General features: G+C 42.9%; 1 protein-coding gene across 3 annotated transcripts in view; it reads left to right on the top strand.

The window, feature by feature from the left end:
• Positions 1-22,082, top strand: part of MYO1D (myosin ID) — a 114,093-nt gene that overhangs the window by 46,730 nt on the left and 45,281 nt on the right. For 2 of the 3 annotated variants that reach the window (XM_026076211.1, XM_026076214.1), the window contains exons 16-20: positions 872-1,095; positions 2,325-2,469; positions 3,058-3,162; positions 12,318-12,431; positions 17,615-17,769. In XM_026076211.1, the coding sequence (XP_025931996.1) occupies positions 872-1,095; positions 2,325-2,469; positions 3,058-3,162; positions 12,318-12,431; positions 17,615-17,769 (743 nt within the window). Of the gene's footprint in view, positions 1-871; positions 1,096-2,324; positions 2,470-3,057; positions 3,163-12,317; positions 12,432-17,614; positions 17,770-18,311; positions 18,316-22,082 lie in introns of all 3 variants that reach the window. The other variant, XM_026076212.1, reaches the window with a different exon arrangement.

Genomic DNA, 22,082 nt, shown 5'->3' with positions numbered 1-22,082 from the left:
CCTCACATCTGCTTTACTTCTTGCTACATATAACTTTTCTCAGCCACAAATCAGGATTGTCAGTAAAGCTGTCAAGAGAACCTTTGACATTGGCTTCATAAAGCAAATACGCTGGAAAGTGCCTCAGGTAATTAATTAATTCTTCTATAAATAGAAGGCTTGATGTGCATCAGTGGTGCTGTAGGATGTTTCTCAAGAGGGGAATAAACTTTCCAGCAGAGCCCATAGTGAAGCACTCTCCATACGGAGGAGGCTCATTATCCTTCCAGTTTAATTCTACAAGGAAACAAAAATAGTGTCTTCATCTTGGTAGATCGTGTTAGAGGGGAACCGCAGTTGTTCACAAATTCATCGGGGACGTGCATGTTAACTTGAGAGCACTCAGGTGCATATGTATTTCTCTGGTTATGGGATAAAAACAGCACAACCTGCCCAGTTGGGCTGCGTGTTGCTGTGCTTCATCGTGTAGAGAAACTGGGTCTTCAGCTGAGGCAGGAGTTGATACCAGCGCTTCAAGCAGTCTCCCTGCACTACGTCCCAGCGTGCATATTTGCGTGGCATTCGYGGATGGCATTCATATAGCAGCTTTGCTTAATTTTCAGCACGTGGCCAGAACAGCTGTTTTCCTGAACTATTTTCAAAGCAATCTTACTCATTCTAGCTTTTAATCAGCGTTCAAGTTGTTTCTAAATCCACAGGTAAGCACCAGGTCTGTTCAGTGATCTTTTAACCGGATTTGATTGGCACAGAAAAGTCGCTTCCTTTCAGCTTCCTGACTGATGTATTTCTGCATTTTAGCAGTCCAGAAGTATAGACWGAAAATTTCCCTGCTTTGGATTGCTCAAGCTGTGTCTTCTCCACCGACTCTTAGGTTTGGAGGGGTACTTTGGCCCGCCTGCGCTATAAGAGGACGCGGGCTGCCCTCACGATACTCAAGTATTACCGCCGCTACAAAGTGAAGTCCTACATTCGTGAAGTTGCCCGACGCTTTCAAAATGTGAGGTCAATGAAGGATTATGGCAAGCACGTGCAATGGCCCACTCCGCCGAAAGTGCTGCGCCGATTTGAAGAGGCCCTTCAGACGATCTACCACAGGTAGGAAGAAACCCTTTTGTCTTTTCAGGCTAGCCTAGAGGGGTGAACAGCTATCCCTTGTTTCAGAAAAGTTGGAAAAATGACTGAAGAACATCAACCGGGCTTCAAAGATGAAGATGTCAGTGGCCTCTAGTACCCTCGGCCAGGCAAATAATCATTTTGTTGCTAAGATCTAGTCAGGATGGACATTGCATTTCCTTCCTTGGCCCATCTTGCCTTTTTGATGTGTTTTAAAAGAAAAGAGCAGCTGGTGTTGTGCAGTGGGTGAGAGAAAAGGAATCCTCTTGACTCCCTCAAGACTTCTTATAGTAAAGCAGTACTTTTCTGTACTAGTAATGTTCCACTATTCACCCGTATTCTATCTGTGAAAGAGGTGTTCAGTGCATTTATTACAATTTCCTAATATCTAAAAAATAGTGACTTTTTCCTCTGGTAAGTCTGGTATTGTAGACAAGAGGGGCGCAAAGTAATTATAATTGCAATTTGAAAAGTAACTATAAAAACGGTGACTTCTGAAACAGTCACAGAGCAGGAGAAATGCTGGCTGGATGGGACCTCTAGAGATCTCCAGCCCACCTGCTTGAAGCAGGACTACCACCAGCACTAGATCAAGTCAGCCTTGTTTCTTTTTTTCCCCAGCTGCATCTTGAAAACCATCTGTAACCTCTTTGGGCAGAGAGTCCTGTTCTCCGAATACGCTGAATTATCCTAACTGCAAATGTTTAGTTGCTAAACGCCTTCTTAGCATTAATCCTAGAGAACTGATATTGTTGCTGAAGTCTGGCGTGTGGTGTGAAGCACTGGATGGGCTATCRTGTTTCATGTTACGGTTGGTTGGGTTTCAATTGCAGGGCCAAATTTTGCTGTTAAAGGAGAATGGTGTTGTAAGTGAGCCAAGATTTGGGCATGCAAAAACTTTATTGCAAGCAGATGTGACAGCAGTAGACTTCTGGATGGTGGGGAATGTTTTGGGGATTGGTGTTTGGGGGAAAAAAATGTTCCTTCTTGTATACCAATCAAATCTCTCAGGAGCCAGAGATATGTGACTTCAAAGTGATACTGAAGTTTCCAGCCTTASGAAGGCAATTGAAAAACTCCTTTTCTCCCTGACCTTTGTAGTCTAGAAGTGTCCTAGCTGTGCTGATTTGGCAGAAAGAGTCCTTATAATATATGCTATAGACTGTGGAGGTGATTCAGGGTTGTTGGGGTGGTTTTTTTTTTTTTGGCAGGTGGAGGGCAAGTGAACTCATCCGGAGCATCCCACCAAAAGACCTACCTCAGCTGAGGGCAAAGGTTGCTGCCATGGAAGTGCTGAAAGGCCACAGAGCCGATATTGGCCTACAAAGAGCATGGGAGGGGAATTACATCGCACTGGTGAGTGCAAGTGCAGTAATCAATGCAAAGAAGAGGGAGAAGCTGCCGATGGCTGGGGTTCAGGACGCTAGAAAGGTCGAAATTTGAAAAAGTGGCTGTTGCTTTCTTGGGATGGAGGTGCTTTCAGATTTCCTCAGGAAGTGAGTTTATATAATTTCAGAGAGTTTTTGACTTCTACTCTACTAAGGGTAATTTTTCTAAATACTAAGCAGAGTGTGAGCATCGCAAGCAACTTGAAATGGTAATGAGTAATTCCATCAACTGGCTCTTCAAGCGGCCAAAGCTAGGAGGGAAGTCAATATAAAGGTAAACTTCTGGACGTTAAGAAATAGTATAAAGGCGGAATGCTCTTTCTAAGCAAGATACAGTATCTCCTTTTACTCCATCCTTCCTTTAGGCATTTTGTTTTGTGAATTTTTTTTTTTGGAAACACATAAAACTCCAGATGTTCGGCTGCTCTTCTACAAGGCAGGCTGGAGGAAGTCTCCAGACTAGGTGGTGCGGCTGCAGTTCTGTTGGGCCTGGCATGACGTAATGCAATTACTTTGGTAAGCAAGAAGAATTATGTGCCTGTCCTTGCTCTTTCAGAGACCAGATGACCCTCAGACCACGGGCTCTTTCACCCCTGTTGCCAATGAGCTGAAACGGAAGGACAAGTACATGAATGTCCTCTTCTCGTGTCACGTCCGCAAGGTAACCAACGTGTGTGTGGCTGGCTGTAGAGACATGAAGCTGGGTTGGGGATCTTCTCCCAGCTGAGGTGAAATTTTGTGGAGCAGAGGGCGAGAAGGTAATGCTGGAGATGTTTTAACAGATGGGAGTTCAAAGCAGTCGTATTTCAAGGAAAAATATCCATAATTTTTGACTGATAGGTAACTCTGGGCCTGTGGCACCGAAGGAGGCTTTGTTCTAGGGGCTTCTGTGGCCTCTTCGTTTCGGAGGCATGAAGAAATTTGCTTGATCCTGTGCAACTGGTTTGCGTCTGACTTTTTTCCATAGCAGATTGCTTTTTGTTAATTTGGTTGGAAGCTTTTAAGGGCTAATTAAAAAAATGTGCTCGTATAAATTTTTATGGGTAGTTTGTAATGATCTAGATTATGCTGTTTTTAAATGCCTGTCAGGAGACGATATTTTGAATTTTACAAAACTAGTAGACAAAAACAAATTAAATGGCAGGCCCGGACCGCTAATTTTCCAGCATTTTAAGCAGTTGTGTATTCTTTTTACATCTAAAAATGTCCCATTGCAGTTAGTCTCCATTGTGCCAGAAGTGAAGTTTGTGCATAATATTTGTTAGCTTGTGAGGTTTGCAAATATTATATTTAGCAGTAGCAACAACATTCATTTTGCAGCATAACATCTCACTTTATAACAAAACTGCTTTGCTGGTGATAGCACCGTAAATTATTTATACAACCGTAAGTGATTGGTGTATATAAAAATAGAAATCTCGTATTGCTTTCTGAACAAACGTGTTTCAGTGGAATATTCGATTGCTTTTAACATGTTCTCTTTAAGAGTGTGGTTTGCTAACTGAAGGAGTGGTTTGAGGGAATATTGGTTTATATTGTTAGGGCTAAAGGAGGATCGTGTGATCTCAATCCAGACCTCCCCTCTTGAGTCTCTGTTACGGAAATGCATATACAGGAGAATTTCGCCCCAGCTTTTTTCACTTGAGGCTAAAAACAAAAGAATTCATGTTTCGTATTGGTGGAAAAAGACTTTCTGTAATTGTGTTCTAGTGACTTCAGGATTAGGAATGTAATCTCACAGCGTTATTAAAAATCACTCTTCTAATTCATTTAATAAACTAGTTTCAATCTGCTGAAACTTACTGTTGAATTTAAGTTGAACTTACTGTTTTTAGCTAAACCGAAATAATTGTAAAAACACAGTATTTGATTCTTAAAGATGTGACTGCAGGAACTGTCGCTTTGAATGCGAATGGAGCGATGTTAGAGGGGAGGGGAATTATTCTGTGCGTGCGTGTGCATAATATATGACTGCGCAACGCAGGATTTGGGGAATTTGGTTTTGCTCGCCGTTACGCGACTTTGAAGCTTTTAAATCCTTACGTTTCTCTCGYCCGCTCCTGGCTCGGCTTTAAAGGACAACGTAATGCACAAGGACAGGGGCAAGTAGACTTCTGAACCACAGACCCATACCTCCTCCTGTTGAGTACCTGCGAGCCCCGAGCTCTTACCTCTAGGCAAGCGTCAGAGCCGTTCCTTTTTGTTGGCAGTATGTGAAATAATCCTGGAGAAGGAATACGAACGGGTCTTGTTTCTGTGCATCCTGCTACTGCATTTACTTGTTGGAAAAACCCATTTTCACCCGAGGTTTGTTGCATTCGTATCCCATCATGCTGGTGATGATAAACACAGTCTGCAGGCAGAGTAGGTGTTAGCTGTTGTAAAATAGATTCCCTCCTGAACCTGAAAGGTTGCTTTCAGAGGTGAAAAAAGCTTTCGCTGATCACATGTGCTTTAAAAAGTAGAATATATATATACCCCTACAAGTAGGGGGGCTAAGGTGGGTAACCTGCGTTTGCTGGCAAAGCCACTGGTGGTGGATCAGCTGGATCATTCTAAAGGATCCATGTTAGAAAATATAGCTTGATTTAGTCAAAGTACAGCCTCTACTTTAGGGAAATGGTGGCCTTAAAGAAGCTAGTAGAAGCACCTCGAAGGCAAATGTTGATTAGCAGGATAAAAATCAGTTCCGCCTTGCTATTGAGGATGAGACTGCGCCTTTGTAGGATCTTTAACAATGTGCGTAAAACTGGCAATTTCAGTACTTCTCCACATTTAAAAACAAAAGGAAATGACCCCTTTCAAATCCATGTTTAGCAGTAATTTCTTTTGGAGTGAACCGTTTGCCTTCCCTCTTCCTTTGTGTGTGGACAAGAAATGAATGTCCTAGCAAGCCTGAAGTGAACAAAGAAGAGAAGGTAATCCCAGCTTTGAAAATCAAAAAGACAAAGATTTCATCTTTCACCATTACAAGATTTACCATTTCACATTTCAACCRATGTGGTAATCTATTATATCTTAAATTTGATCATCTGGTTGGCAGACTAAGCAAGAGTGAAAGCTATAGTAAATTCTGTAGTATATGAGCAACTTTGTGCTTTGATTACGTGAACACAGTGTTTGCCCTGAAAACAATTTTATGCTATCTTTCACTATTTCACGTAAAACAATTCATATCCTTTCTAAGCTGCCTTTTTAAAACTAGGGAGYTTCTCTTGTCAAAAACACAAGCTGTGGCATCCTACCTCTAACCCAAAGAGTAACTCCGATTACTGCAGTATGAGACTCAGCTTTCAGTGCTGTTGGACAGGGAGAATTTCTTCTCATTCCCACTTTTTTTTTTTTAATTCCAATTCATAAAGCTCATTCCTTTTAGTTTTGTCCTCCTTTAACTTTCCCATATAATACCACGTTATCTGCACGAGTGTGGCAATTTGGTGTTAGCCCACGCAAGCTGTAGTGATGCTCAGAGCTTTCGAAAGGGAGTTGTTCTCACTGCAGTGAAGTTTGTCAAATCCCTTATGCTAAACTTGGCTCGTTACGGGGGCCAAATTGACTGTTTGTTTCTAAGCTGAAATGTGGCTCATGCAATGCTGCAGCAGGGAAGCGAAGAATGAGTTACCGAGATGAAAATGTGATTAATTATTAGGTRGTTTTATTGCTTCCCTTAAATGATGTGCTTTTAACAAAGCATCAGTCCGTAAAGTAAAGTTGCTCAAGTCCATTTTTAGTATATTTTCATGATTCAGCTTATTTGGGGGGGTTCTCGAGCAAAATGCGTAGCTGCTGCCGTTAAGTGGTCCCTACATCAGGCAACAGGGTGTTCCTGTAGCAAGAGAGCGCTTCGAGTTGAGACGGATGTTTTATTTCTGGAGCTGCATCCGACCCATCTTCGGCAGCTCTGGGCAAGTTGTAGTGTCTTTGTTCCACCATGTGTGTGAAGCAGTTCCTGACTTTCAACAGCTATGCTAGGTGTCTGCTCCTTAAAAATGTTCCAATAATTACACTCTGCTCTTCTTTCTTTGGATAGAAATGACGTTAAAAGGATAAGTACTGGGCGACTCAAATAGACACCAGTTAAGCCCGGAGCTCGTGTGCTTAAAAAGCATTTATGTATAGAAGCTAGCAGTTGTGAAGGTAACCCTGTAAGATATTTACTAACCATTAAGTGCTTTGAGACAGATTTTTTTTTAGCTGATGATTGACATTGCTATAGTGAAGTCAAGGAAGTAATAACAGCTCTCAACAGCCAAGGGACCTGCTCTTGAAGTACCGATAACTGCTGTTAAAGTTTTCTTTAGCTTGAGTGTATGGAGTCTTAATATCAACAGCTTGAGCTGAATAATAGTTAAGTGGGTCTGTTTGGACCATAACTTTTATAGTTCTTTTTATAGAAGGTATGTGAAGAGACTTTGAAGTCTCACTGATGGCATATGCATGTGCTTGCTTTCTCACAGTAGGTATAGGTAAAAACAGGTCACTTCTGCCTATGGAAAAATACATCTTTTCTGAGCATTTCCATGCTTTTTATTTTTCAAAGGAAACTTTCAAACTTTTTGCCTTGGGAAACAAAATGCATATTTCATGCACAGCGTCACATTTTTATTTTTTCCATCACCTAGGAAACAACAGTTTCTCCCTTTATAGAATAAGGCTTTTCTTCCCGTTTCCTCCCTTGTCCTTTGTTGCACCGAGCCTCCTTGAAAGGACCCTCTCTTCCAAAGTGCAATGCCTCCCCCCGCTATAGCGTCTAGGGTCCTCTAGCACTGACCTGGGACGCTCCTTTTGAAGTCTTTCTGCTAAAGACTGAGACCTTCATTTTTCCCCATTAGCCACTCGGAAAGCTAAATTAAGACCGACTCGCATTTGGATCAGCAAAGATATAAATAAAAAGTCCAGAAGGTGCAGAGAACACAATGCTAGGAAGGACTGTTCACTATGAGGGTATAAACTGTATCTGAGAACATAAGGCCTGTCTCTACTCCTACAAAATCAGAAGAATAACGGCATTTGCTAGTGCGCTACCATTTGTCTGAATCTCTTCTGTGCATGTTTCCCAATGTGACAGCCCCCCGTTAGGAAGGGCTGATTTTACTTCTAAAAAACACAGCATGCATTATTTACAGAAACGTGCCATAGATGCATGAGACACCTGAAGCAAACTGATTGCTTAAAAAGAACTGGAAAGGACATGAATTCCAGAGCAGCAAGAATCTGCTTTCTCTGCGAGGTACGCTGCTGTACTTCCCCATCGGTGTGTCTCTCTAGCTGTTCAGCTAAATTTATTGTTCAGTGTCAACACTAAAACCGGTAGGTCAACGCAAGAAAGAAGTGGAATTGAGACACGCTTGCAGAACTATTGCAATTTGCTATTGCCTTGCAAAATCTGGGCACACTTCCCATTCCTGCTTTCTGGGCAGCAGCTGCTGGACCTTCTGCCGAGAGGGTTTCCATATAGTGCTGGTTACTTTGCTCTGTAAGGTCTGCCGTGTTTTTTAATGTGGGCTCTGTACTGGAAATGGGAACAGGACAACAGGGTTCTCCAGCATGTGGGGTTGGTGACAGAGCTGTGGGCCTGGGAGAAGGAGAGGAAGGACACTGTGGATGGGAGATGGATGCATCAGGAGGGATCATGGCAGTAAGCAGGTGTCATTGTGAGACTCTCTTTTTTCTTTGAGTTAAAATATTTGGAAACCAAGGCCACACAGCAGCAAATTTGAGATCTCTGTGGGACAGACCACAGCCAGAACTGCGGGTCTAACGAACTGAAGAAGCCTCCTTGTCTCTAGTAGCTTTGGCTTAAACTCCCAAGACACGGAGTGTGGTTTCCCCTCCAGAAAGGGTCCTGTGGCAGTGAGCTCCACAGCCAAATTACGGTTTGTGGAGTCTGTTGTGTTACTGGGCTCAAATTGCTCAACGTGGAACACCGCACACTGCTAACCTACTTTCTCTAGACCATTCAGTGTTTCGTAGCCTTTACTTTTTCTTCCATTCATCTGCTTCCTAAAATAATTCCAGTCATTCAACATCTCTTCCTGTGAGATTTTCTGGGCCACAATTGTTTTCTTTACCTTCTCTTCTAAACCCATCATAGTCCTTCAGTATCCTTTACGTTCTCCATCCCAGTGCTTTGCACCATAATCCACATGAGACTGTGGCAACCAGGCTGTAGTTGTCCATGCTGGTCTTTAATGCGTACTAACATCTAGTTTGTTTTCAACTGCCTCACATGTTTGTGCCAAGATCTCTCCAAAGCTGTCTACAATCATCTTCCATTACTTTTTCTGCATTGATGTAGTTAATTTAAAGCTGTCGTGTAGCTCTCTGTTTCCTCTCCAATTTGCATTGCTTTGCCTTTATTTACAGCCTGTTGACTGAGCATATTTAAGTTCTTCACATGTCTCTCAACTTCACCTAAGAAAATCCAATTTATGTTCATTTGCCTCATCGCATCTCACCCCTTGTCCGCCCTTCTGAGCTGGTTAATAAATATCTCTGTGATACACCAATGGCACTGTTTTTTTGCCCCGATGAAGAATACTTTCCACTTTGTGTCCTACTTTCCCACTTGCTTTTGAGACAACTTTTCGTCTTGCTTTATGACTATTTAGTACCTAGCCTCTTGGGGCCGGGCCTGTGAAAGTCTAGATTGCATCACACTGGTTCTCCTTTCATGCGGTATTTCTTTGACGAACAAATTGTAATGTCATGAGACGCATTTCCTCTGTAGCAACCCTGCTCGCTGGAGCCAAACGTTATTAGCAGCCTCGAAGAATATTTGTGAAGAGTTGAGGCAGAGGTGGGGGGAATTCAGATGCTCCGTCTTTACAAAGGTGATGTGAAAGGAGGCATGATTCCAGGGTATTAAACCTTCCTCTGGAGAGACTATCAGAGTGTTTCTTGCAGTAGCGTGATCTTCTCACTTTTCTTTTTGCAAACAATTATGCTAATTCCAGAAGGTACCAAAGAGTGGTTTCCTGGCTTTTATCTTCCTGGACCTTTCCCAGATCAGATGTTGTCATCAAGGTACAATGTTTAGTATCTTGTAGCCTTCGAGTACATTTTTAATGAACAATTGCTTGTCTTTACAAGTAGTTTTCCAGCAATGGCCTATTTGACAGCGTTTTTGAAGATTTAAGGTGTTGATTTCTCTGGGACTGGAGGAATGCTCTTGCTGGAGACCTGGTTGGTAGCCAAAAGTGAACATGAAAATGGAAACATCAGAATGCTTAGAATGAAGGGAAACAATATCATTATGTGACCACCTTAAATAGCTTGCTGTTAGACCATCTCTATTACTTTGAGTCATTAACTGGTTCTTAAATAGCGTGTCTTCCCGTATGTAGAAACAGCATGCGTGAATTGAAACAAGATACTTAGACATGGTGTTGTGTACTTGGTTGTGTTCAAAGGTACTTGCTGCTTTCAGAATGGCTGGGAGTTCACATACTACTGTTTTCCCTCAGTTAGTTTTTAAGCTCATCAGAACTGTTAAATATAATTGGTTTAAAAAAAAAAAAGTATTTTCCTTGTGCTCAAGCCCTCCTTGCACACTGTGGCTAGGACTGCTGGTGTTGGCTTTTATTGCCCTTTTCCTCTACGTTCTGGTTATGCAAACAATATCCCAGTTGGGTGGTATTTTGAGTTCAGATTAAAGTGAACCAACTTCTTGACTGTGCCTGAGGTTATTCCATGAGGGTTGGGACATATCTCTGGTAATCTCTGCTGCATTTGGCAGCCAGTGAGATTACACATGATAATGTAGTGGTTTGCCTCAGCAGGTAGCTAATGGTTCTTTACTGAATTATAGTGTGTATCTATAATTGGTCTTTAATTTAAAARTGTAGAGCCCAATGGCAATATTAAGATATTAATGTTTCCCAGTGGCAACACTAAGCTGTGTTTGCTGAACTATTAGCAACTGTCAGAATATTTCAGATAATGTGAAGTGTATCTTCTTGGCATCTTCTTCATCCCCAAGGATGAGGATTATGCAGCCCCTCTGAGCCCTGTCCCAGGGCCACACCCCCCTCCTGGGGAGAATTTTTTTTCCATATGTCCAGCTGGAATTTGTGCTGCTGAAACTTCTGCCCGTTGCCTCCTGTCCTCTTGCTCTACATCTCTGAGAAGTTGAGCTCCATCTTCTCTGTAACCGGCCTTTATCAGAGGGTACAGGCCTTTGAAGATTAAAATTGCCTCATTTTAGAGTTGTGAGAAGCGTACTTAATTTTCCTAGTTGTAAGCACCTTAGAGTAGTGGTGTGGGAATCGGGAGATCAGAGTCCAGATTCAAGATAACCTGAGAATAGTATAGGCATTAGAAAAAAAAAAAGTGCACAAAAAAACAAAACAAAAAAACCCTCACTCAGTAGTCACTTAACCTTGGAGGTGCACAAATACCACTGGTTGCTTTCTTGGTTGATGTAGAAGTTTGTTGGCTGCTGGAGCTCTGCTCTCCATGTTCCCCGAATTGCCCTGGCCAGTGTAGATGGGCAGCTAGCTCCTATTTGAAGATTTTCCTTCAGGAGCTTGAGCCCATTGGTGATCCAAGGTCCATGCCTTGAGTACCATGTGCTTAACAGAACACAAAGTCAAGTTAAAATATGAGTTGAGTGGTGTCCACCCCTATAGAATAATCTGCTCCTCATGGTAAGGGTCTGACACGGCTGAACCGATCTCAAAGCTGGCCGCTGCCAAGCGGAGCAGTCCTGTTTTCTTGCCCTGTGCCTTTATCATTACCCAGAGCCTCACCTTTTTCCTTGTCCTGGCTCTGGTGCTTGTTGTCCCCTTCCCTTGCTCATCTAACAAAAAGGACAGATTTTTGTTGGATTAGTGAATTGCTAGGACAGATGAGCACCAGCGCTGGCTTGGGGTGGTGGGGTTAGGACAGCATGGAAAGGGTCACAGGGCCCTTCGTTCTCACCTCTAGCCTTTAGAGCAGGTGAGTTGTGTCCTCGCTCTGCCTTTCTTGCTCAGGATGGGAGAGGGTGGTGTTCAATACCCTTTGCAGCCTGAGGGCATGCCAGCTTGGGTCTTCTCCTTGCCAAGAAATGACCTTGTCTTCCTTCCACCAGCTGGTTGCCTAGGTCCTGGATACAGATTTGGCTCTCTTGGACTCCTTCTGGCCTGTCCATCTTTTGTTCCTTTTTGCGGAGTGGCACAACTTCAGCAAAACAGGCAGAGCGTGCCCTTATTCAGCTAAGGCATCTGCTAATGGTTGGGACAGGGGAAGGATGGTGCTCCCCGTTTTCCACTTCCCGGACAAATTGCTTAGTTCCGTAGAAGACACAAATGTTTTAAAAGAGGAAAATGGGACCTGCTCAGATCAAGGATGGTCCAAAGCTTGTGCTTTCAGCCCTGAATCAATTGTCTCATGTCTGAACTGTCACAGACTGGTGGCCACTCTTTAGCTCTGCATGGCAGGTACAGTGTGTCATTCTTCTGGGGTGACAAAGTCACATAAACAACATAGGAACAACAGGCATCTGCCCAGGTTTGGAGTCTGCTCAGTGAACAGAGGTGTAAAAGTCAAATATTGCTAGTAGAAAGCATCGACGTCCTTTATTTAATCTAGGTCCTGGACTCTTCTTGGTTATCCCAGCCCTGCTGGATGACTTTGGGAATGTTACTTCTCTGACGCTATGTATTTTTGTTTTTACAATGGGATTGTGAAGTCCCTTTTCCAGCATTTCAAGATCCGTGGAGTAAACCTGTTTGAGAGCTTTGCGTGAGTTTGCGCGTGTTTAGTGCTGTAAACGTTTGCTCTGCATGTTGTGTTGCAACCATTAGTGTGACTGGAAAAATTGCTTCTTTGCAGGTAAATCGCTTTAATAAGGTTGAGGACAGAGCCATCTTCATTACTGATCGACACCTCTATAAGATGGACCCTATGAAGCAGTACAAAGTGATGAAGACCATCCCGCTCTATAACGTAAGTATGAGGGTTGGAGAATCTCACCTCAGACTCTCTCCTAGTCATGGGCAGCACACCTAATGTTTAGCTTCGTTTTTCTATCCATAAAATGCAAATAAGACCTTGGTTTACATTTTTAATCTATTTTTGTCTTTAAAATGCTTAAGCGTAATTATCTACAGAACAGCTGCATCATGTTAGCTGTTAATTTCAGTAAATAAAGGCTGGAGACCAAACTGCTTGTCACACTTTTTTTGCTCGTTCTTCTGTTTTGTTATTTATTTGCTGGGCGCTGCAAGATCTTGGCCCCGTAAGGGGGGTTAGCGTTTCACAGCAGCTCCTGACACCATTTCTGTGTCTCTGGGGGCTTGCTTGATCCTTCGTGCTGTTTGATTTTCTTCTTCTTCTTTTTTTTTAAATATATATTGTTCATGTTTAATTCAGAATTTAGCTTTGAGAAGATTTACACTATACTGAGGGATCTGGCCTGAGGGGCAGCAGAGTTTAGCTGCCGGTGACAAAGCAGCAGATTATCACCGGCAGGAAGGGGGATGGGGGAAAAGCTCATTTTAGCTCTTCGGCATCCCGGGGAGTGGATTCAACTGCTTTTCCTCAGCCCGAGGTTAACGCTGCCGTGGTTATCTTAAACCTACAGGACCTGGCTGGGTTGCCTGGGAATGTCCTAGCGCTACAGTCTCGCCAATTCACCGGGACGTTTGCCTTGGAAGAAATAACAAATCGAGGGGCTCGGTCTTGCTGAGAGAGCAAAGATGCGATTAGGGTGGCAGGAAAACCTCATTTGCAAATGTGGAGTGAATGATTAGCTGAGGCTGTGTTAATTTTGGCTTTATTGCTCCCCATCTAACCTCTGCGCTGATCGTCCACCTTAGCTGCGCACCTCGCTGCTTGCGCGTGCTGCGCAGTGGAGTAATGTGCTCATCTGCGTTATTTGTTTCCCCTAATAAGAATATTTATCGCGGGGAAGCAGTAGCGCCATGACAGTGCCGTGTTTTGAAAAGACATTTCTGCCACTTGCTTAGCAGCTGCGGGTCATTTTCCTGAGCTGATGTTCTGTTCTCCTGATATTCTCTCTTAATTGTATAAAACGAAATCGTCAGCAGATTGCGCTGCTAAATGGCTGACTCTTGCTGGTGCAAACTGACTTGTTAAAATACACAGAGACGCTAGTAAGCAGGCTATTCTTTCAAAACAGATGTGTTCCCCCCCCCCAAAGTATCAAGATGAACTCGGTGTCTGAACATCCCTTAAGTAAAATTTTATCAATTTCAATTTCTCACTATTAGTTTTCTACCCCGTTATCACAGACCAGTGCAATTCACTTGCTACATCAGTAATTGGAGATAAATCTGCATTTATCCAGCTCTGGCCAAATGTCTGCTTTATCTGTCACGCAGCTGGCTTTAAAGGTAGAGCTTGTACATGTATGTAATGGAGCAAGGCCAGGTCACTCTGGGAAGATCTTTTGCTCTGTTACTGTTGGTAACCTGAACCCTTTTTTTCGGAAATCCTTAATGCCTTAAAAACTAGGGGAGGCAAATAGATCAGATGCAATTTGTGGGTTGCCTATAGAAAATGCACGACTCGGAAATGTTACTAATTAATGCTTTTTACAAAACATGCATGTCTAAAACAGCATATCCATTCATAGGGAATGACGACTGCTGTAATGAATGCTGATTGTGTTGGCTCTCTTATTCTCATTTCCTTTGGCAGCAAAGCAGCTCGTGTTTGTGTGTCTTTTGCTTTTGGAATACTTAGATTTCAACAGATAGAAATCAGCTTTACTTGTAAATCTGCAGTTATTCACTTTAGCAACCTAGGACTAGGGAGGGTTTCTTGATTGAACACTTTTCCTTGATCTGAACAAGCATCAAGAGGTCCTGGAGTATTTTCTACAGCAAGAACGGCCCAAAAGTGCCTTCCGTGACTCATACAGATGTCAAAACAATATCACAGGGTGGAAGTGCATATTATGAAAACCCTCTTTGGTAAATGCTGTAGTAATATATTTCTGCTCTGTTGGCCGGTGCCCCTCTTTTTGTGTGCTTCTCCTAGATGGTGATGCTTGGGAACGCTAGCAGATTTGCACGTGGGAATTGCAGCGTGGTGCTAGGGCTTTTACTGATCCTGTTGATTTACTACTGACCCTTCTCTGGGCAGCAAGAGGAGGACTGAGGAGGAGAGAATTTGGAACTGTGTTTGCTTTATATCTAGTACCAGAAATACTTGTATTTTACCAGGATTTCTTAAATGGAGCTCCTAACCCTGTAATGCAGTTATCTTTTCCTTTTGTAGATACRTTTTTTTTATTTTGTTACCGAGTGATTTGAATGTGTGTTGCCTTTTACCACTTAAGCCGAGTAGTGTATTCTCTCTCGCTTTCAGCATGCCTGATCCCTCCTTGGGTGGAAACCCTTTAACATGATAGAGGGAGGTGCTATAGGTGGCCAATTAGCGATACAGATAGCCTTTTCCTTTTGGGCAAGGAACAATTGTTTGGCCTGAAACGAAGCTTTCTGAAAAGCAAATGGGGAATAATTACTCCAGCCTTGAGGCTTGTTGGCGTCCTCCTAGAAAGAYGCCAAGTTCCCGGGGCGAGACGCATTGCCCTGCTAATATGGAAAGGTGAACCCGCGTTGCCCTGCCGCTACGGAAAGGTGAACCCGGCTCCAATTTGTCCGCCTGCTAGCTGGGCTGCTTGCTATCCGCAGTCCTAAAGCACCCTATCAACGCGGCAACATCCTTAGGGATGCGGTTGCCATGGAAATCTCATTGGAGACAGTCAGCTGATGTCTGTTACCACCATGAACTTGTTTGCAGCTGAAGAAATCATGCTATAGCTTCCTTTAACTCTCTGTATACGTACAGGGTTTAAGGGTAGCCCTCAGCGCAGGCCTGGCTCCGTTCCCGGTTCTGCTTCCGTGTAGGATGAATCTGTAATTTTGTGCATGTGATTACAGACCAGTCTGTTTTACCGGACCAAGATGCTACTTTCTGGGATTATTTTGCCTGCTGGTGTTCCGGTAGCTGTGTCAGAAGTGCTAATATACAATTGTCTTTTTATTCTTACCTGGAGAAAAAAGAATCTGATAATGGCAGGTAGGAATTGAAAGGCAATTGAGCAGCAGCAGAGACCTTTCAACTGCCTTTTGCAGTAGTGGTGAATACACTCAAGGATGTTTTGCGGGTGCTGAGAGTGTTTTTCCGATCTTCAGGCAGAGCTAATACTCGTATTTGTAAATACTGAGATAAGCAGCTTCTCTGAAATTTTCTTTTGTATGACTTTTATTATGTCAGGTAGTCTGTTGGGGAAGGGTGGAATGGGAAAATTTTGAAGGGTTCTTGAACTTCTCACACCGTTGAGTTAAAGAATTAACGTCTGAATAGGCTTTTCACGTTCAGTGACTTCAACTTGTTCATTTTTCACAGTTGATGCACATTCAAAACCTTGATAGCAGCTGTCCCTGAGGTTCTATTGTGATCGCAGGGTGGTATTTAAGCACGCAAATTAATTTTAAGGGACATGAGAAACCCAGGCAAGCTGTTAATGCCTGTGCATACAGTGTAGCTTGTTTCAGAAGTATTTTATAACCTCAAAATATTGTGAATGGTAGAGAATAAACTCCCTCTGCGCTGGATATATGCAGCTGGTAGCAGTTCTCTGCTCGGTGTCTAGGATATCAGCAGTTAGATCATTTCAGACCATTTTATTGGACCAGTTAGACCAGTTCAGACCAATTTTTTTGCTGTAGTGAGCTATTGTAAGCCAGCAGAACGCAAGTGTCCCTAAATTTGTGCGGTGTTTCATCCGGAAACTTTGTACCTACGCCACACTTCCGTATGTTGGCGGCATACATTTCGGGGAGGATGCTGCTCTCCAATATGCATCAGGCATCCAGGGCTGTACGAAGTTTCTTGGAAATAACACCTTGTGAAACTTAGGTGACTGCTAAACCGAAAATACGAATTCAGACTGTTTCTGCATATCAKTCATGTTTCTGAAAGTCCTGAGTAGTCTCCAACTAGATTTGGGCTAATATCCTTTCCATCGTAGGCAATGGGGATACACAGAAGGCTTTTTTCTTTAAGAAGGGATTAATGGGATTTTCGGTTCCACAAAATGGTCTGTGAGTGCCTCTCACTTTTAGGAGAATGTGACTCCGCTCTGTAAATGTCTGGATGACTCCCAGGAGCCATATAGTCCTTGGATGGACAGAGAATGTCTGCTGTAGTCTCTCCTTGGGTCTCTTATCCTTCTCCCTCTCCCCACCAGYTTGTTAAATGTATTTGCCTCTTGATTTTTCTTTAGGCACCCTTACATTTTGTTTCCCTACTGTTGCTTTTTTTTTCTTTTTTGTGTTCATCTGAATGTTTTGCGTACCCAGATTGCACTCTTAATTTTCTGCTTTCGCTTTGCCATCCTATGGGGAGAAGATGAGGACAAAACCTTTCATGTGCCATGTGTATGAGCTGTTTTAAAAAAAAAAAAGCAGTTACTTAACAGAGAACCAAAAAAAACCCCCCCACTTTTTTATTTTGTCAGAACAGCAGGACCTTAATCCATGACTCATTACTGGAGTTATCACTGCTTTGCGGGGTTTGCAACTTATATTCTTCACCAAGTTGCTTTTAGGAAGCTTCATTCTTGTGTTATCTGCATATCATTACATCTCCAGGGCTGTTGTATGTGAATTTGAGTGGAAAACATGGTTGCTGGCCAGACTCATCACTGTTGTTGGTTTTCTTTGAAAAGAAAAAAAAAAAAAAAAACAGGTTTGTGGCTCTTCCACTTCATGATGTGGTGTCATCCGATCTGAGACTTCTGGGAAAGCAAGCCCTCCTGTTATAACTAGCCCGTCCTCGTGCGCTCCCKTCAGATCTGGTGAATGGGACATGGTATTGAATGCATAGAAGAAGTCTAGATGGTCTGAAAAACTTCCTCATCGATCCCAATCATTCAGTTGGGCTGTTGACTTCCAAAAAAAAGTCAACAGTCTTTTGAGAGGAGTGCCTAAGGCCTGCATATTGCCATTCCCCTGAACATTGCTTTCTCTAGTAGCAGTAGAAATTGAAATACAGCATGGCACATTGGAGAGGAAAGCCTCGTTTGCAAGAACAAGTCTGGCAAGTAGCAAAGATGCATCAAGGTATGTAACGGTGCTCTTGCTTTCTCTTCACAGTTGATAGGATTGAGCGTCTCCAATGGAAAGGACCAGCTCGTGGTCTTCCACACGAAGGACAACAAGGATCTCATCGTCTGTCTCTTCAGCAAACAGCCACCTAATGACAGCAGGATTGGAGAGCTGGTGGGAGTCCTGGCAAGCCACTTCAAGAGGTCAGTGTTGGGTTTGGATTTTTTCGAAAACTCGATCTAGCACACCAAATCGGAGACTTCCCCTCGAGTCATTTTGATGCCAGGCCTGAGTTTTATCAGTGTTAACTTCACTGCGTTATTTTGATACTGGAGCAGCATTTCGTCCTGTATTTTTGGGACATGCTTCTCAGCAACCACAGTTTGGTTGATCCTTCTGCCTTCCTTGTGTGTGCTTGTTGGAGCGTGGGTATTTGAAGACGAACATCACTGAACATGCGTTTTGAGTGTGGAACGATGTCTCATCGATACTTTTTACCGTCAAACTCTTAATGTGTAACATTAACACATAACTGTTTCTTTCTCAAATTCTATTTCCCCTACCTCCAATATCAGTAGATCATTCAGTGCTTGAGCTGCAAAATGTCATCTCTGTTTCCTTGCAGATCGTCTTCTCTTGCAGATCACAGTGCAAAATCTGTTTTTGTGGTGGACTGAACACTTCAGTGCATTGAGCTTGTTGTAGCTATAGCTGAACTAGCAATAATGAACTTTATACCACAGAGTGAGTTTGGGACTGTCCACCTAATCTGCACAGCAGTGACTGCATTGCAGGCAGTCTCATAAAAATAACTATCTAGAGAAATGGCCAGTGGAGGGGACAGACCTTCAGAGTTGTTCTCTTGTTCCTCCAGAACAGATTCGTTGCAAGAATYGATGTTGACCAGCATCACGTGCAGCATTGGCTTTTGCCTTTCACAGTATCGTGCTTTGTTTATGACCAGTAAAGAGGAGTCTTTGTAGGTAAATATTCATGCAGATCTRCAAGTGGCAGGATAGTGAGATTGAATTTGGATTGTGTTAGGTCCCTAGATTTTTTTTTCGCGAATTCAAGAAGAGCGTGCCAGTTTAGCTGCTTCTCACCGCTAGAACGTAAAATTAACATTTGACTCTACTGCTGGATGTGAGTGCTAAATTCATCAGAAATTAATTCTGAGCATTACAATACCTTGTTTTGAGAAATTTGGTGCCGAAAAGCAACAGAAAACGTTCTGTGTTTTTTCCCTTCACCTAAATATAGCTTAATTTGCAAATGTAGCTGCTCTTGAAAGCTCAGGAGGTTATGGGTGTATATCCTGTAAAGAAACACTTCATTTCTGGAATCCTGCAGTAGCTTGAGCTCTTTGACATGTTTGACGTGTTTTGAGCAAAAGTGAACTTTTTCAGATGTTCTTTAGTGCCTTAATGAGTCTCTAATGTTGGAAAGAGCTAGGAAATCACAAAAATCTTCCATTCATGGCTTGCACCCCAGATTCTGTATTTTCATCCTGTTTTGCYGTTCCTTTGACTTAGGCATTGCAGCAAAGTACCCCAGCCGTTTTGTCGTGTATCCAGCATAGCTCAGTATGAGGCATATATATACCTTTATAAGAAAGTATATTATGTGGCCATCAGTATAAAATATTATGCATTTCGTATAAGAATATAAACTATTGATTTTTAATTTCTTATGCTGATTTAGCAATGACATTTTTATCAAAAAAAAGAATGTTTTACTTTCATCCATGTAATCACTGTCTGTGCTAGAACGGCAGTTAAATACTCTTATTTGCTGTTTAATCTTCCCTTAACGCAATATTGGTATTTTTTACTGCAAATGACAACTCTCAGCACAGCCAGATAAATGGGAGAGGTGGTGTAAAAGCAGGATTTTTTTTTTCCAATGACTGATAAAAGTTAGCGGTTTAATGGTAATTGTACCCCTTACAGGCACAGCTCGYGTTTCGTTTTCTAAATATCCAAACCTGAGGCTTTCCCTCATCAAAGCAATACCTGTAAATCAAAACAGAAGGCAACAGTCTTGTTTTCAGCCAGTTTCAATTTCCTAAGAGTGCCAAAATCCCATCAGTGAATGGGATTATCTGACCCGTTGCTCGAGAGGCACTTTGGGAATTCCTMATTACGGGGGATTATAGCGGAAAGCCGCAGCGTGCCTAATGGCGAGTATCAGGTTTGTCTGTCGTGCTTGTCGGAAGCTGGTTTCCATGGAAAGCAAGTGGATCCGGCAGTAAAACGTGGRGTCTGAAAGCTCAATTTTTGGGTGACCCGGTAATGTGACTTCAGAGCTGTGCTACAGCTGTGACTTGAGGAGAGCAACGTGTCTTGGATTACAAGGTGGTTATAGGACGGGGGGTCTCATTTAAGGTCTTCTCCACGAGTACAAAGTAATTTCCAGCTTTCTCGGTACTGGTCCTGAAATTGCTGTTAAGAGGTTCTAGCCAGGATAAGGTTGCACAGCCACGCTTGGTTATATATAGCGTAATATATAATGCTGCTGGTGTAATAAAACCTTGTAAAATTCTGTGATGATTGGTATTAACTTCTAAGAAAGATTAGGAGGAGACTGGTGGTGACACCTTATGATGTCTAGACCTTCTCATTCAGGGGCTTTAGCTTTTTTATAATTTTTCCAAACTCTTGGAGCTGGAAATTTCCATGCTGACATGTCTCAGGTTGGGAATTTTGGAAATTTTCAGCGAATTTTGGCATTTTAGAGAACAGCGTTTAGAGGAAATATTTTCAGACGTTACATTCTTGCGGCTGCTTTTAGATAAGTTATGTTGTCCCTGTTCGAAGGTGTAAGAGCTTCAAAGTTGGGAGTTTACTGCTGGGAGCTCACATTTTTTCCCTTTTCCCATGAAAATCTACCTGAATATCCAATTTTTCAAAATTACTATTAGTAGTAGTATTCTTAGCTTCAGATTGTGATCACAGATTAGTATTTAAATAGCATAAAAATTGCGTAGTGCATCTATGAGCTGAAATTTTGCAATGCTGAAAATTCTGCAAATGTGGCCACAGTCAGTTCATGTCTGCCTAGAGACAGTGGGTAGACGTGTCCATGAACTTGATATGGTCTCTTCTAGGAGTGAGAGTGGACATAAAAGGGCGAAGATTATCAGCCAGGAGAGGACTTCTTATCCCTTCCATCTCTTACACCCAAGTTGCTTCTGGGTCCTTAAGCCTTTAGAAGATTTCTTGACTGGTCAGCCCAACTTATTGAGGACTCTTTCTTGATGTACCTCAAARTTGTGCTTCACCAAAGAAGACCTGATGCTAACCAGTGTCCAAAGCCCTAATTCCTTTTACTCTCATCCTCCTGTGAATCTTGCCCTGTGTGTCTGAACTCACGTTTCTGCTTCTCCCTGCAGTATGAATGCRAAGTGTCCTGATCTAAACACCCCTGATTGCAAAGGCAGCTCAGACGTCCCACCTAAGGTTACTGAGATGCATCCTTCGTTTCTGAGCGTTGTGCCCGTTCTGCAGCATGTCCTAACTTAAAGAATTTATCTATTTTTTGTCCGCGTTAAAACACGCGTGGTGTCTTCTGTTCAACTTAGGGCGACCTGAGCTGCGCGGGTATCGGTGGCTCGTTATCCTCATTGCTTTCTGCTCCGCTAATCCCTGTGTTGTCTGCAGCCCCGGTCGCTGGTTTTCTTCCAGGCTTGCTAAAAGGAGAGGGGAGCTGAAAGAATGGTAAAAAGCAATCCCTGCAGAGCACTGGCGGAAAATCGCTTGCCTAAGGGTAATTTTGTATTTTCCATTGCGCTTTGAGAGCTGTCGGCCAATTTTAATCATTGGTGTGCACTGGATTAATTTTCTTGAGCTCCGGCTTCTTAAGCTGGCATGTCTCGGAGCCAGTTGCGCTGGCGCTGTTATACTACTGTCCAAACAGTAATTCATAAAAACGGGTATCAGACTAGTATGCTGGGCTCTAGGTGCCACTAAAGCATATTACTCTGCTTTCATTTTTTGCTGGAGGTCCACGTGTGCAAGGACTCACGTGCGAGACTCTTTCTGGCCCAGCGTGAAGGTGCCTTATGCYGCTCCTCGGCTTTCTCTTTTACACGCGTTCAGTGCTGTAATTGCTCCAGCGGCGCGTTTCGTTACATTAGCGGGGACAGCAGCAATTTATTTCATTGGGGAAGCAGAAAAATTTGGTTATTTGAATCCGCTTCGTATACACGTACCTCTTGTGCATGTAGTATAGGAGAGTGTGTGTATACATATATATAATGCTAAAAAAAAAATAAATAAAGGAGGGAGGAGGAAAATCTGTCCCATCGACCTTTCAGAACAGACTGAAATACAACCGTGCTCGGCATAAGGTGGACGGTTTATTAAGCCCGATTGCCGTAGGGCAGCACCTTTCTACAGCGCCCGCCTCGCTTAAAATACAGCTGAGGCTTGCACTGATTGCTTGCCCCTCATTCCTGGAAATAAGAGGGAGACCAAAGCTGAGCTTGGGGCTGCGGAGTCCCGAGCTTTGGTGGCTG

The sequence above is a fragment of the Apteryx rowi genome, unplaced genomic scaffold (genome assembly GCF_003343035.1).
Source record: "Apteryx rowi isolate R43461 unplaced genomic scaffold, aptRow1 scaffold_428, whole genome shotgun sequence".
Taxonomy (NCBI): Eukaryota; Metazoa; Chordata; class Aves; order Apterygiformes; family Apterygidae; genus Apteryx; species Apteryx rowi.
Note: the sequence above shows the minus strand (reverse complement) of the source record. Positions and strands in the feature narration are given on the sequence as shown.